The following is a 17,274-nucleotide window of genomic DNA, read 5'->3' as shown; positions in this document are numbered from 1 at the left end:
TTTAAAAATACTTTGGCAATGTTTATTTTTCCATGTATCATAGGGATTCCTTTACAATTTTTCATAATGATATAAGCCCCATCGAGTTACACTGTGCGTTATACGTCAGTCAGTCATTTGAAAATGTTACGTAGTTTAAAAAATAAAAAACAATTCAATAAAAGGATTTATTTAAAAAGAAACAGCTTATAATTACAATACTATTTGGTATCTATCGATTTAAATCTTATTTCAATCTCTAAAGAATATTAACTACCTCTAAATGATTAACCAACTACCAAAATTGTAACAAAAATCGTCATATTCACTTCTTCTAGCAATTGACTAAATTTTTATTTAAATTTATCTTTTACATGCAGCGTGCAAAGGGTTTCATTAATAGATACGTTATAAGTATTTATATTTATAAGTATTTAAGTATTTATATTTATAAGTATTTAAGTATTTATATTTATAAGTATTTATAAGTATTTTACGATAGTCTTGTCTTAGTTACCACAACTTAAGGGTACAGGCAAGAAATCGTCGCTTTTTTGGATGAACAATTTGATTTGAACCTTTAATTGTCTCATATTCTTATAAGGAATGATTGCTATTCTCTAAAATTTAACATTTTCCGTACACGATGCCGATATTATCTTATTGAGGATCTTATTTTTTTGGTACTAAGTTAACTTTTCAAAAGAATTCTTGTTTGTTGAAAAAAATACCTGAATTTTTTCGAGTCTTCCTGTACCTTTAATTATGATAGTTATATAAAAGAAATTAGATTCTCGGATTTCTTATACTTCAAAAGATCTTATTCTATTAGGAAGCTGATAGAAAAAATCACAAGTAAAATTGATGAGGCAAAAGTATATAGCGAAAAAACAGTTAATAATAAGACGTATGTCAACTTGAACTTTTTCATTAATATTGGGCTTGGACACAAACCTCATTTAGTAAGTGTTTAGGTAAATACTTAATTTCTCTTTCTAACATTCGAAAGAAAGAAACACAACATGGTTTAACGAATCACCCTTTAAATAACAAAAAAAAAGTAAGTAAATCTTATAAAATAGATTTATTTATGTACGGTACCAAATTACTAATATAAAAACGTTAAGCAATTAAAGTTAAACTTATAGCTCGATTAATATGGGTTTTATTTTACTTAATTGCGTCATACATACTATAATTTATAATTATTTACACATTTTGCATTTAAGCTAATCCATTACGTAACTTAGAATAAAACAATCGCACTTTTATCAATCATTGATATCGATGAATATTTGAATCATACTTAGTGAGAGGTCAACTCTATCCAGAAGAATTCCTCACAGCCAATTCGCTGCCAATTATAACATTTTGGATTGTATAATTTTAGATTGTTGTACCTGCATTGAAAATATAATTGAAAAAGGTTTTATCTTATTAAGTTAAATACTAATGACCTGTTTCTTTCAGAAATTCTCATCGAATAAGATGTATATCTAGTTAGAGACATTGGAATAATTGAACTGAAGCGGGCCCCCAGGTCATGGCCGGGTTTGGAAGTCTCGATGTTCTGGGACAACAAAGAGGGTATAGACTAAATTAAACATTTTTGCAGTCGGATGTTAAAACAAATTAAAATCTTTAACTCCTAATATATTTTAAAAAAAGACAATTATAGAAGAAAAAAGAATCAAACCTATGCATTATTTCTTTGATTCATAAAACCTTTAAACACTTGTGTAGGTGTAGTAAAATCAAGAATAATACTTATGTTTCATTATATCTGCATATATGAAGTAAGTATTATTTTTACTCGTCGGAATAGGAATGTTTTTTAATCTTCGATATCTCGATTGTAGGGACTCCCCTTTTGTTTAGGTCCTAGGATAAAGTCTCTTAAGTCCTCTCAAATCTGGCCTTGACCTAGGCTCTGTAATATTTATTTTTCAAATATGGAAATTAACTAATATCTCTCAATTTTTTGATGCCAATAACGCCAAAACAACGAATAATCTGCCTTAAAAGATAAATTCTAAAATTACTTTTGTGACTTTTTAATAAATAAACGAAAAGTGTCGCTTTCACAAAAAAAAATCTGTTTTATAATAAACTAACGTCCATTGCTTTATAATAAATTAAATCAATTGTTTTTTTTTATCAAATAATTGGTTTGATATAGTATATATAATATCAATTTCAAAACAAAAGTACGTATTAGTGAAAAACATATTAACTTACACCAAATACATTTTGATCGTTGAACTAATAATGTACCAATATATTTCATTTCAAATTGTTTTTATTGTCTTGTCTTTGCATTTTATTACAAAAAGAATTATATAAAAATAAACCTAATGTTTATTAGGCAAAGGTATATCTAAAAATCCTTTTTATCTAATCTATGAATGAATGTTTTTACAAATAGAAATATTAAAAAAAAATATGCCATGAATATTTTATGACAAGTATAAAAAACGGTTATACAATTACGAAATGTTGAAAGAAAACCTGACTGATACCTAACGGCGCATTTTCAAATAAAAATTCACGTTTACAATAGTAAATGGAATATTATACTTTAATTAACAACTTAAAATCTACACTATTGTTGCCATATAATAATAAAGAAATATCACTTTAAATGCAATTCGTTTTTAAGTGATTATGAAGACAATTACATAAAAAAATGTATCCACCAATACAATTGAACTTGTTTGGAGATACTCTTTCTAAATATAAGCATATACAAAATGGTAAGACGGCTAACACGAGACATGTATCATTAAATTTGTGCGTGTTAATAAAAACTAAACATTATTTTTAACTTCTTTCTCTAGTAAATGTTCTTTCTTATGTTAATAAAACAGATTTTCATTTTCATACTGTTATATTATATAATTAACAATTTGCGTCATCAATTAATTGTTTATGCTAGTTTCATTACTTTTTCTATAGTATTTTATCGTTCAAGAAGCACAGCTCGCGTACCAGTTGTATCTATAAAAAGAAAAATATAGTTTCAGTTTTAGGATATGTTTAAAAAAAAGGAATTATATTAAACTATGTATAAAACGTCATTAAAAAATTAGTATTGCTTTTTCTAATTTCCCACAAAACATAGTCCAGGACAGCCAGGAAATATAATACTTTTATTGTGTAGCGTGCTAACTAGAAGTGACTCGGAAATTATGAACTAATATTGTTCAAAATGGATGAGAACTGAATGCTACTACGCTTGTAGAATTATGATTATGTATTTAAAAATAGCTTACCAATGATATTTACTTCATTTACGCTTATATAATGTGGTCATAATATGAGTGTACAGGTGTGGAGTTTGTGGGCGTAGCAGGTGTCGATGAGATAGAAGCTGGTGGAGGCAGAGCAGGCAGCGGCGTAGGTGGCTTGCGGTCTGGTGGCAGTGCCGGGAGGGATGACGACAAGTGATGCCCGAACCCACCAAGGCTACTGATAGATGATCCCCCTAATGAGCTGCCGGACAACATCTGCCCGTGCATCCCACGCATCCCAGCGAACATCGACGCCGCACCTTTAGAAATAAATATTACATTATGTACATTGATTACATCTGTAACTATTTTACAGTGACTTAATTACGATATGCATATTTCATTTATTACATAAAGTCGCTTAATTGCTTATAACATGAATTAAATAATTTACAAACACATTTGAAATCACAGAGGCTCAAGATGAAGAATAAATACTAAGGCAAATTTAAGATATTGATTAAGTGTATGGTTAGCGCTCAATGTAGTGACATAGGTACAACGCTAATATCAACTTCACACTTCGTGACCGTAGTGGTCAAAAGTGCAAGGTCTTTAGCTGGTCTTTAAGACGCATGGCGTAAACACACTTGTAAAATGATCATGTTTTGTTAAAAAACGTTCTATTAAGTGTGAGGTTACATCGACGGATTGAACAATGCCATAAACGTTACAATCTGCGAATTGTGATAGTCACGGACTTAAATGTGAATTGTTTTTAGTATAAATCTTACACTTTTTTTAACAGCCGTTTCAATGGATTTGAAATCGCTAAGCGTAAAAAAATAGTTCAACATTATTACCAATATACTAAAACTACTAATCAATGAAATATCCGTTTCATCATATTGACATCAGCGAAAGCATCCGCATAAGTCACATTATAGTAGAAACAAATTGTATCTGCCAACGCAATGATTCATGAAGTAACAGCCACAGAATTTCTGATTCAGAATTAAATTAGTATTCGTAAAGCTATAATTGCACACTATAAGTTCCCATCGATCCCGGCTCGCCTGCCGCTCGTCTGTTGTCGCCCACATGCATACATCGGTACCTAATCGCTTTAACTTAAACAAACCACCCAATTGGATGATTTAGGAAATAAATTCTCACTGGGAGTTTCTATTTTCTAAGAATATTTTTGAACACGTGTTTAAAACGAGTTTGAACTCATTACAGAATTATCTCATCTAGGTATGTTATTCGGATTAATTGAAAGGTCTGTGATTCGTCGAGCCTTGCAGCGATTAAAACGCACCGCGTATGGGTTATAAGGACTACCCATCTGCTACTACCAAAAATGTACTTCATACATTCTACGCACTCTTTTTTGGCTTGTCATCACTTCACCAGCTCTTTGATTAACCGGAGAGTTTGCCGACAGTTTAAATTGCTCTCAAGTTAGTAGCTGACGACAGACGTTCGCCGGGACTCTTCAAGCGTTAATCGTATTACTTATTGAACATGTATTAGAATTTATTTGAACTTGTTGAAATATTATAATATTTTTTAACTATTTAGGCATTCGCATAATTCGCAAAGCAAAATCTTATTCATTATTAAATTACAAATGACATAATAATATATTTTCGCAAGCGAGTTATGTGAATCCTGAATGCCGGACATTTCCATTGATGATCACAGTTAAATTATTTTTAACACAGAAGCAAATGAGAACATTTTATTTCATGCGGATACAATTTTCTTGCAATGAATTCTTTTACGATGTACACAAATATAAATTATACGTAAAAAGTCAAACTTTAAACACCTTATTAAATGAGTTTATATACATTACATCCTATAGTTATATCGCATTTGGCATTAAGGATTCACGAGGACGCAATATTCAAAAGACTTTAAAAGACATGTACTATGCAAAAGTACCTGTCTCAAGTATATTTTAATTAATAATTTCAATTCGTGCTGACCAAAATTACTATGAAATGTAGTACCTGATATTTAGATACAGTTGTTGGGACCTATTTTAAGTTTCTGATTCAGTAAACAGGTGTTGAATAAATTCGAAGAGTGTCTGGTATTGCGCCTTCGATCCATCCTATACAAAGTAAACATTATTTCCTTATTAAAAATCTTGTGTTTATATTAAACATATCGTAACTGATATTAGCTTAATATATCCAAAAATAATAAATTTAACACATTTTAAAATAAATTACTTAAATAATATGAATATAATTATATAAAACTTAAACGGTGTGTAGTTGCCCTTACCGAGCCCGCACACATCGGGGTAATGCATTGATCGCAGTGTCAATTCATTGGATCTATTTTTAAAAGGTTGTTCCACGTCAGTTTTTGTTTTGTATTACAACGAAAATAAACGTTTAAAATGGTACACTTACGATATCCCCTTATACTACTGATATCGTCTACCTAATTACCGATAAGTTAAAAAATTATTATTGAGATTTTCCAATATTGTTGTTAAAGAACCCTTCCATATAGGTTTTATTCATACATACTATGTTTTCATTTTATGTTCATATTATGTTAATAAATAAATAAAATATCTGCTAGCTAAGAACGTATTAAGCTTATTATTTTACTTTGAATTAAATTATATTTTTATAGGGAATGCTGTTGGTTTTCTTTTCTGAGATCTCTTCAAAATATTTCTGTCGTCAAGATTTTAGAAAAATTGTTAAGTTAAAATGGTGAAGGTTTTCGAATCGAAGTGCCGAACAAAATCGAAATAAAATAAAATATTTAATTTATGAATATACATAAATTGATTAAAAAGGATAACTTATACGTTCGTATAAATTATTATAAAGTAAATAATAAGTACTAGCCAGATATATTTTGAGACATCCAGACTATAAAAAGAATAAAAAAATAATATGGAACGCGTTAGTAACATATACAGTTAAATTAAAACTTTCAAACAAACGTCTGTTATCTACGTTAAATCAAAAATGCTCATAAACGGAGCACTGGGCAACATAAACATTGTATCAAGGTTGTCGTTCTCAAAAATCATTCTCGTATTTTTTATTAAAGCGAACGCTCGTCGGCTTTCTGGCGGGTTATTCTTAAAAATACCTATTGCATTTACAAAGATCAAACGAGTGGAACAAACGCAACTTCGTGTAAACAGTTCGTCTAAACGCTCATATGTACGGAGCGAGTGCTGGCTCTTCCCAGCGACCTGACGCCATTATCGATGCGTAAACTGAAATACATCATCACTCGTGACTAAAATTTTTAAATAGCTTTTTACTATATGCATTGAATATAGAAATAGGGATCCATTTAGTCAATTCATCATCATATTATTTACAAATTATTAATTAATAGGTAATTTAATTTATAATTATAAAATGAAATAAATATGTGTTAATGTTTTTTGTTAATGTTAAGATCTTATTTCAAGTACTCGACGATTTTTTACTAGTTAGATAGCTTTTTTTTCAGGAGCATAGAAATAGTCAAAATGAAAGTTAAGATAAAATACAAAAGATTTTAAAGAGCTTTTTTCCACTGTTGAATTGCATTAATTTAACTTACAAACTCAACATAAAACAATTTAAAAACCTATTAATCTGTATTATCTCTTTTAATATATGTGATACGAAATATTTTGAACTCATCTGTCGTATGATAATGCAAGAAAAATAATAATAGAATAAAATAAATTTAATCATGTTGGTGAATACGATCGAATACCGAGGTATATTACATTTAAATATGTAATAAATGACTCGTTTCTACTATAATACAAGTAAAACGCGAATGTCTAAAATTAGTTATTTTATGGAGAAGCTGAATAACGCGAAACTGCCAATCAAACTTCCGTTTTGGTAACGATAAATTCTGTTTCATCGATTTCATTGCGGCCACTAAATCTAAACCCAGATTCTGTTCCAAAGCGACTTAACTAATATAATTCCAGCATTGTTGACATCTGTTAAAAAAACGATGTAATGCCGTTACATATACCGTCCGCATCCATTTAAATGAAACCGTTATTCTAGATTTGGTTTTCGTAATAACGAATAATAAATGATTACGTACATAACAAGTAGAATTGCTTGTATATTGTAATTATCAGAACCATCTATGATCCGGATAGTCCATAATATCCAGTGTGTTGTATGTATATTAATAACAACATCGGCCTCGCGTCCGCTTAGTTAGTGGACTGACAGCAGCAAATACGTTCAGACAGTGAACTGGTACTGGTGCTGCCATTGCACAAATGCACATGTTACCGCAGCTTTTACGACCGTCGTAAGGGAGTGTAGCTTCTGAGAAACGGGCTGCGCACATGGGAGGTAATAAACTGTCGATTATCCGGCCCTGATCTATAAGTATTTATTGGCCGTGAATTTATTCCCCTGATCTTAACTGTCTACGAATAAGTCATTGTTAATATTTAATATGCATATAGTACTCTATTTTGAACCTACCTCCAACAGAATTATAATTAAACTGCTCGTTACCCTACCTAATTCAATAAATGATATTTTGATAAATAATTAAAGAGAATATAAATTAAGCGAGAATAAGTGAGACTTTGATATTAAATACTTTGATATATTCATGTCAAATCATATCACAAATATTCAAAGTCAGGTCAATTCAAAATCTTATAAGTAATTCTTTGTAGAATATTGATTATTACCATATATTTTCCGCTGGATCGGAGGTTCTTATTTTTTTTTATATAATAATTATTCCCTTTTTAATTTTCATAATACGCATCTATCTCTATCTTATATACTAGTGTTAAATAGTATACATACCAGCAAAAGTTCGTTTTTTTATACTAGGAATACAGAGAAGACGGCAGTAACAAAGTTTCCACGTTAACAAAGTACGTACGTATATATGGATGCGCATAGAGACACAGGCAAGAAATTAAATACAAAATACAATTTGTTTTTATTTTTACAGCTACCTAAAGTATGTGGCATTTTAACACTAGATAGTGGGGTTGAAATTTTAGATATTAAAACTGAATCGAATGTACTCGATTTATTTTGTAGTAATTTCCACTGATTCCATTAGATATATTGTAGCAATATATCGGAACAAAGATTTAAACTTTTTTTTAATTTGAGTATCCTTTAACGTGAATATGTGCCATTTATCGAGCTAGCGGTATATGGTGACTAAGAAATAATTGTTAACAGCTAAAATTATTTCTTAAACTCTACATTTTATTTTACCGTTTAAACAGTGTATATAGTTAATTAAAACGTGTAAAGTGTTCCAACTTTAATGTTGTTTATGGTTTATATAATGTATATATAGAATTAAAATTAGTATTTCAGAACCTAGATAGAGCACCTAAAGATATCTGGAGTCAATAAAATCTCGAAATCAATCAATGCAATGCAACGACAAAATTGATGTGATATTTTTCATCAAGCATATATCAAATCATAAATAAAATTGATTCTTCAATTTTATGAAATTGATGTTTAAATCAGAAACCGTCAATGATCCAAACTGCTGTGCAGTAATAAACTATTACTAACTATTAAATTTTAATATACTCGGTATTTCTGAAGAGTTTCAATATTATTTGGGCCGGCCCTGTCAAAATTTAAGTGGATTTATCATCTATAAAATAAATATCATTTATGAGAATTTTCTGTATTTCAATTTGCTAAATTATTGATCATCGCAAAATACATACAAATACAAATTTTGATGAATACATTTAATTTGATGATGTCGGTGTTGTATACCAGTGGCTACTGGCTCTAAAATATCAACCAAAGGCCTCATAATTATTGTTGTGAAGATTTCCGGTTTATTAACATATTAATATTATAATAAATTTATTTATGAACGATTTTACAATATTCGTATAACTTATACATATAATAAAATTGGAGTGTCTGTTTGTAATATTAAAATAGCCCTTTTTAACTCAATGGATATGTTATACACGGTACGTAAACCAAAATAATATTTTTTACAATTTTTATCTATCTCTTTGTTCCGGCTAATCTCTAAAAAGCTGGATCGATTTTGATGGGACTTTCACTGGCAGATAACTGATACAATAAGATAATATACTCGCAGATAATAATATTTTTTTTTGTTAAATTCAAACGTGTATTAGGAAGTTTCTAATGTCATGTCAAAAAATCTTAAAGTGCATAGATGGATGCAATTGCATTCATGAACTTGCAAAAATGCATCGTAGTAACGTTGCCAGTTACCAGGAGAGCATAAACAGATATTGGTTAACTGTCTTTTAATCGATACCTCATCCCCTAGGTCGTATCGGTGCACTAGTGCACTAGGGTGGGTGGGGGACACCGGAATGAATAATTCGTTTCGTTGATTAAACGATTATAATCCTCCCTATGACTGTAATTACTTTTGGTTTAATATATTTTTATACTAACTGTGTTCGCGACCTTGTGCAGATTTAAATTTAACAAAAAATATATATAGTTGTAGCCTAAGTTACCTTTAAGTTAATTATTAGTTAGCTTTCTGCCAGTGAAAGTCAAATCGGTCCAACCGTTTCAGAGATTAGCCGGAACAAACAGACAGACAGACAATCAATAATTGACAAAAATGCTATTTTGGTATATGTATACGTACATATGCATTTATCAAAAATCGGTTGTTTTAATATTACAGACAAAAACAGACACTCCGATTTTAATTTATGTATTCATATTACACTGTACAACTTTTTGAGGTTTGAAGTTGAAGCCACCTTCTAAAGCTATTTTAAAGTATACCTACTTAGTTTAAAAGTAACGTAATCATTTATTCGTTTTCTTTTCGGTAGAGTTTAATAAACAATATGATTTTAAGTGGAATTTTAAGATATTTATGAAAAATAATTTAATACAATTGAATATCATTTTAAAAATCTAAAAAAAAATACTACTTGAAATATGTCATTGAAAATGTATTAATATTTTGATTAAACAAATGACAGCCGAAATAGCTCAGTTGGGAGAGCGTTAGACTGAAGATCTAAAGGTCCCCGGTTCAATCCCGGGTTTCGGCAATACGCTTTAATTTTTTTTAATTCACAAAATAAATTATTAGTCTATCTCAGAATAATTCTATTTTGATTTAATATTTATGATAAGTATGCAGACATTTCAGAATAAATTGGATGAAAAGTGCGAGACTGTGATTAATCACAAAAAAAAACAAAATTTATAAATAGAACCGCGGTAAAATTATACGTAGCTGGAAAAATAAAAATGGGCATAGTGTCAAACTCTTTTCTTACTAAAGTTGCCATTTATCATATATCATTGGTATGATATTGATTAATAGACTTTTTTAATTATATAAGGATTTCAACTATAGATATCATATGATAATAATTTAAGTCAGTTTAGGCAGGAGGTGGTTGCGAGTAGCCGAAGATCGATCACAGTGGCGTGCAATTGGAGAGCCCGATGTCCAGCAGTGGACGAAAAAAAGGCTGTTGTTGATGATGATGATAAGCCATTGAAAGATTATGGTGTAATAAAGAAACTCATATATGAAATATAAAACGTTTTGTAGTGATATTGAATTTTTAACTCAGCAAAATAATTATTTTCAAATTAATTATTATAAACTATTTGAAATAGGTTTATTGACTCCCTTAATATAAATATAGTTAGAGTGATACATATTTATGTATCTCTTCCTTTAATCCTAGACATACATTTATCACGTAGCACAAAATTAATTATGTCCACAATTTGTGTCAACTACTAGACGGACAGTCAGCTTGGACGAGTTAATGCGAAAGTTAATGACTTGTTCGTTGATTTTATAGACATTAAGTAAAGACAAATTTTCATGAAAACGTATTAAAAAAATCTTTACTTGAAAGGATCTGTAAAAACCTATATTCTAGAAGAAACTCGCCAATCACCGCAAATCACGAGCGCAATATTTTTTTTTTCTTTAGGACAACCAACAGTAGATACAATATCACATACAAAAAATAAATTACATTTCAAAAATAATCAAGGTAAAGATTCTACCATTCACAGGTAGTCTCATTGTGGATTAGAATAGTATCGAAAATATAAATTAAACATTCGATTAAAATTGAGCACAAATAAAACAATCGTGACATATGTTTAAATCGTGTATATATATTTAAGCATTTAATGAATTAATTCTTATGTTAATAAATGTAATCGTTTACTTTCATACTTATGGTGATGTATAACAACAATAAACTCGATATAATGGAATTTCTACCTAGTTTTTCTTTTGCGTTTAGTTCCCGATTGCATTTTCCAAAATCTGGTATAAAAAAATAGCTCATTCATAAGAATTAATGTGAGGGACTTTTAAAAAGAATTTTTATAAAAGTTCCGGACAGTCAAAATTATTGTTAAATAAATTAAATAAAAACATCATTGATTTTTCATCTATTCTATACGTTGTATATTGAATAGATTGTATCTTTCGTTATAAGACTTTGAATTTATCCTAAATCTATATGATAGTTGACGAAGAATCTTTTTTTGTATATTCTCGGCTCTATTAATGTGCAATTTTTGACACGGTGACCAAATTAAGCTACAATATTCTAATCTGCTACGCACGAAATAAATAAAGAGGCTTAAGACAGTTTATATGAAATAGAATCTAATATGCGACTATGACGATAATAAAATTACGCACCATTCCACGCGGTCAAGATTTATAAAGTAACTAGTTTTAGTTAATATTTGTATATATTTAAAAGCATTAAATGTTATTAATAATTACTTGGATCAAATTGGAGTATCACCGTAAGTGAAATACGTACGTTTTCTTTCACCTTGCTGGCTATGATTATTATTGCCATGTCCATTGTGATAACCGAATAATTTAATGGAAATTCTTAGTGAGAAATATTTTACTGGTTTTTTAATATTATCAAAAAAAAAATAGCTCATTTAAACTGCACAATTAAATATACTTTTGGAAATTAAAACATTTAACACAAATTGTAAGAAATACGTTTAAAGGGATATATTTTACTACTACTATATTAAAAAATGTTTAAATAACTTAAACAAAGTTTTTATATAGTTGGAATATATAATAAAATAATGGAGCAATAGAGTTCAATATCCTTAAAACTACGAGGAACAAGTACTAGAACTACATAACACCGAAGAGGTCAACAGTTGCGATACACATAAAAATTTTACTTCTACATATCACTTTCCCTGTCATTCATTTTACATTCTTGAAATCGTCGTTTCAATAAAATACCACTCATGTTTAAATAACAAGCAAGGAATTATAGAAACAAATTATCACTTTTAAATGTATACAAAAATTCAATTAACAATATTCAAAACAAAAAAGGAAATTTTACTAAGCTTAATTTTTAGTACAATGTACAATTATTTGTATTAATGACTTATTTTTACTCAAATTTGGATGAGTCTATTTTAAACTTAATAATGCTGTTAATTACTTAAATAAATTTCGTTAATAAATTCAGGTTTTAATCAAACACAACACTTTTTTTTAAAAACGATTTTTTTTACACGGGAAATAGTGGTGGCCGTCAAAAGTTTGAAATAGTTGGCTTACAAATATTTTAGTTATAAAAATATGTTCAGGTTCCTCGTAATTTATGGAGTGCTAGTACTCAAGTTGGTCGAATAGGCAACCAATCAATACTTGTAATCATGCGCTTTCATTCATCATCGATATCTATCTATCTGCAACTTTTTCTACGCATGTCTACGCTGGCTATCTAGGCTCTACGAGTACTAACTACAATGACGTAAATACGCTATGATGCTTAAAAAGCCATAACCAGTTTTTATTTGCACTCTCCTATATTTAGAAAGCTTTAAATAAATTGGTGCCATATTAGATTTTGAAGCCATATCCATCTCATTTGTTCAAATAACATAATATGTTGTAATGATTATAGACATGATCGCATTTATAATATTGATATAGAAGTATAAATATTTCATTTACAATGTTTTATTTATATTTTTTTGTAATAATAACATATGTTTTGAAGGTTATTTAATAACCCACAAATACTGGTACTTGCAAGTTCTATTCAAATGTTTTTTTTTTTTGTGTTCAAGACAATTTCATTCATAGGAGAGCAATAAACCACAAGTTACGAGGCCCAAACACAAAAATGTATATGTAAAAAAATACATGACGGGTGTGTGGATCTTGGCAGAATTTGTTTACAACATTATTAAAAATATACAATAACACAACTTATAGCCCATGAGCGCTAGGATGTAATTCTAAAATATTATTTCAGTTAAATATATATTAATACGTTTAGTAATATCTTTAAAGATTCCCCTTTTTTAACAAAAAGTTCTATGAAGTTTTGAAATATTAAAGTTAATGTAGAAAAGCAGTGCAAACTGCTAATATTTTAACAAAATACTCATGGATAATTAAACATTACACACACCAAGCTACGTTTAACACATACACGTTTCTCAACTAAGTAATTAATATGAAACGTAGTCTACTGTCACACTTCCAACGATAAAAAAGTTATGTCAAATATGAAAACTAATGTTATCTTTTTTTTACCTTTGAATTTTTTTTCCATAGTAGTGACAAGGACCAGTTGAGCCTCATTTGTCATATTTATCTTTCGAATCAACGCATCTAATATTTTACTAGCAATGAAATATTATAGTCGAATTTCGACCAATGTGCAACCATTATTCGCAGTACTTCAAAGCGATAAACACCAAAATAATTATTGAATTTTATTGTCTATTAAGTTTATTGTATTGCTATAAACTTTAAGGTGGATACCTATTTATTAGATCTTTCTATAACAAAATTAAATGTTTACTAATATTATATGTATAAATAAACAGGTATAATCTGCTAAAAAAATCGATATTATGGAGATAATTTGAGTCCAGGGAAAAGACAGTGACTACTTTTTTCAATTCACACCTTGTGTGGGTTGATGGTTTGTGTGTAAAAAAATTCAATAATTTCCCATCTAAAATGATACACATACATATTTTAGTAATAAAAAAAACATAATAATATAAACGAGCAAGCTACTGATCAAAACGAGCAGCAAATTACATTTCGATGACATACAAAAAAACTATAAAATATAAATATCACAACAAATAGTTTGATAGACTTAAACGTACTCAATAACAAATAATGTATTTTTTTTCATGTTCTTTTTATTATTGTAACAAAATGTTTTAATATGTATATCTCTTAGATTAAAACAAATCTGTTTTTAAAACAAAACCAAGCTTTTCAGGGTGAGAAAAATCTTTTTACCGTATTAAGTAATTAGGTTAAAGTTGTAGAGATCGTCTACAGGGTAAGCTGTTGTTATTTAAAGTAAAGTAAAGTAAAGTAACAGCCTGTACATTTCCCACTGCTGAGATAAGGCCTCCTCTTCCATTAAGGAGAGGGTTTGGAACATATTCCACCACGCTGTTCCAATGCGGGTTGGTGGAATGCACATGTGGCAGAATTTCGATGAAATTAGACACATGCAGGTTTCCTCACGATGTTTTCCTTCACCGCCGAGCACGAGATGAATTATAAACACAAATTAAGCACATATATATATATAGTGGTGCTTGCCTGGGTTTGAACCCGCATTCATCGGTTAAGATGTACGCGTTCTGACCACTGGGCCATCTCAGCTCTGTTGTTATTTATTTAGATGATATCCATTATTATTAAGGTGAAAAAATCACACAAATACTTTGTGTATATATAAACCATTATCTCGTGAAGTTGATACCCGAATTTAGCTAAGGAAACAAACATTAATTAACATAATTAATGTCGTTAAAAAAACGATTGAAATAAATTTTAAGATGAGACTGAGTGATGGCAAACAATGGACTTTAAAAATTGGGTTGATTTAATTAAACTTAAGAGTTATCTTAATAATATATTTTTTTATTCTTATTTTTAATTGAAGAAACACATACACACACAGTTTTACCATTATTTATACCAGATTTACAAAATTTAAATTTTTTTTATTCCATTAAAAACGGGAACCAAAATTATCCTGTTGCTAACCAACAGGAGCAATAACCTCACATTACGATGTGAAAATACTAGGAGCGCATAAAAGCAAAGAGTACTGTACGAATAAAATACACGTGACAGAAGCGCCGTACCTGTATATACACAAAATTTCTACCATATACCATATTATATTGCTCTTACTCTTTACAGGAACTTCACCCTAGGATAAAATGGTTTCGAATTAATAGCGCGAAAATTCAAAATAAAATTATTTCATATTTTTTTTTACTACATATGCACAAAGTGTAGGGTATGGCGATATTTATAAACGGTTTTATTAATATTTGCCTTAAGACAATTGGCTTTATGTATAAAATTTCTCTAAAAGCATTTAAACCAAATTAAATCTAATGATGTTTTAATTGACGAAGCTCTTCTTTTAATCTCTTTATTCCAATCTTTCAGAATAACAAAAATAAAATGTAGTTATTAATGTTAGCCGAGTTAAAAGTTCCACCAAATTATTAATTAAAATATTGTGAAAAGTATAAGTAAGTAAGTAATTTTTATTGGTAACACTTAACCTTGTCAATAACTACTAAAACAAAAAAAATGTTCCAAAAGCGTATGTATATTACGTACCTGTAATATATGTCCTATTTAATACAAATTACCCATTATATTGTTTACTCATGAGTAAAATCTTTCTCGCTTTCAATTGCAATCTGATGGGAATGATTTCGTGAAAAGGGGCGGAAGTGAGTAACAAGCCAGAGAAACGCGCTATTTAATTGGAGAAAATGAGCTTGATAAAATTTGCTTCAGAAAAAACTAACATACAATTTCAGTCATATTCTATATGTCAATAATTATAACAATGTATATTCCAATGAAGATTAAAATGAAATTAACCTTTATTTATACGAATTCAGTACAGCAAAAGAGGCAGTAATATAATAAATAAAAAATATTTCAACTAAATACTCATGACTATCGATCTTGAGCATACCAAAGGATACATTTAAAATGCAAATAAAGATGGAACAAAATTTCATTAAATAAAATAAGAGTCCTAATATTGTCTCCCTAAATACTCATTTATGTCATCAAACAGTAATGTTTGATGACATAAATGATCTTGACTAACAAATCCTTGTTTATTTTCTAAAATCATACGATTTAGTGAAACAGTTTAGATAACTTAAGAAAGCTCAAAGTTGACGACTCACTATGTATGAATAAATATGTTCCTCAGCATTGTGCTTGCCCCGCTAAAGCTAAATCACGGTATAGCAAGACAAAATATACTTCAATACCGTCCAAAGTTATGACTTTTGATCAAATAAACGTTTAGCATAATACATGTAGGAACGTTAAAACAGTAGTAGAAAACTTGCATTTGAAAAACTTTGACTTAGCAGATATTTTGAAATAGTTACTTTAACTTGTGTTCATGCAACTTCATTTGCTGAAAAGTGGAAACTGCAGCAAAGCACACCTCCTCGCAGGTTATGATATTTTAGTACTCAAACTTCCTCAGTGCCCTAATAAATCAATATGTGCAGCCATGCGCTCTACAGAGGACATTCTTTTTACCTTTTATGACAATTACAGACCAAAGACGCGAGCAATGACTAGAAGGATGAGCAACGTATCGCATTCTATTCATAATTCAAATGAAATCATAAGTTTTACATATTTTCAAACAAGCAAAATGCATTTAAAGATGGGTCGGTCATTGTTATTTAGTACTAGACTTATTTACTTTACCTCATTCGACACTCAAAGTAATTTTAAAAAAAGATTTTTTTTATTTTATAAAATAAAAAAGCATCTTAAGTTATGTTGATAATTAATTAAATATTTTACGTTCTGTGTTCGTATATCAAACCTACCAATGTTTTAATTTCAGCATATGCATCAATGATCGATCGATCGATGAATGATGAAGAGGTGATTCGTAGGATGCCGAACCGAGAATGACTATATTTTTTTAAGAATCAGTTATAATAAGGAATGACTGCACATG

General features: G+C 29.2%; 1 protein-coding gene and 1 non-coding gene across 2 annotated transcripts in view; one reads left to right on the top strand and one right to left on the bottom strand.

The window, feature by feature from the left end:
• Positions 1 to 2,266: 2,266 nt before the first annotated feature.
• The window catches only part of LOC124543121 (forkhead box protein F1-B-like), a 30,910-nt gene continuing 15,902 nt past the window's right edge, over positions 2,267 to 17,274 (bottom strand). Inside the window, exons 2-3 of the mRNA XM_047121182.1 lie at positions 3,252 to 3,529; positions 2,267 to 2,976 (exon numbers count right to left, since the gene is read on the bottom strand). Coding sequence (XP_046977138.1) covers positions 3,276 to 3,529 — 254 coding nt within the window. The 3' untranslated portion in view covers positions 2,267 to 2,976; positions 3,252 to 3,275. The remainder of the gene's footprint in view (positions 2,977 to 3,251; positions 3,530 to 17,274) is intronic.
• Trnaf-gaa lies at positions 10,209 to 10,281 on the top strand. The gene has a single exon. It is a non-coding gene; the product is annotated as a tRNA-Phe (tRNA).

The sequence above is a fragment of the Vanessa cardui genome, chromosome Z (assembly GCF_905220365.1).
Source record: "Vanessa cardui chromosome Z, ilVanCard2.1, whole genome shotgun sequence".
Classification (NCBI taxonomy): domain Eukaryota; kingdom Metazoa; phylum Arthropoda; class Insecta; order Lepidoptera; family Nymphalidae; genus Vanessa; species Vanessa cardui.
This window is presented reverse-complemented; position numbering and strand designations above follow the sequence as displayed.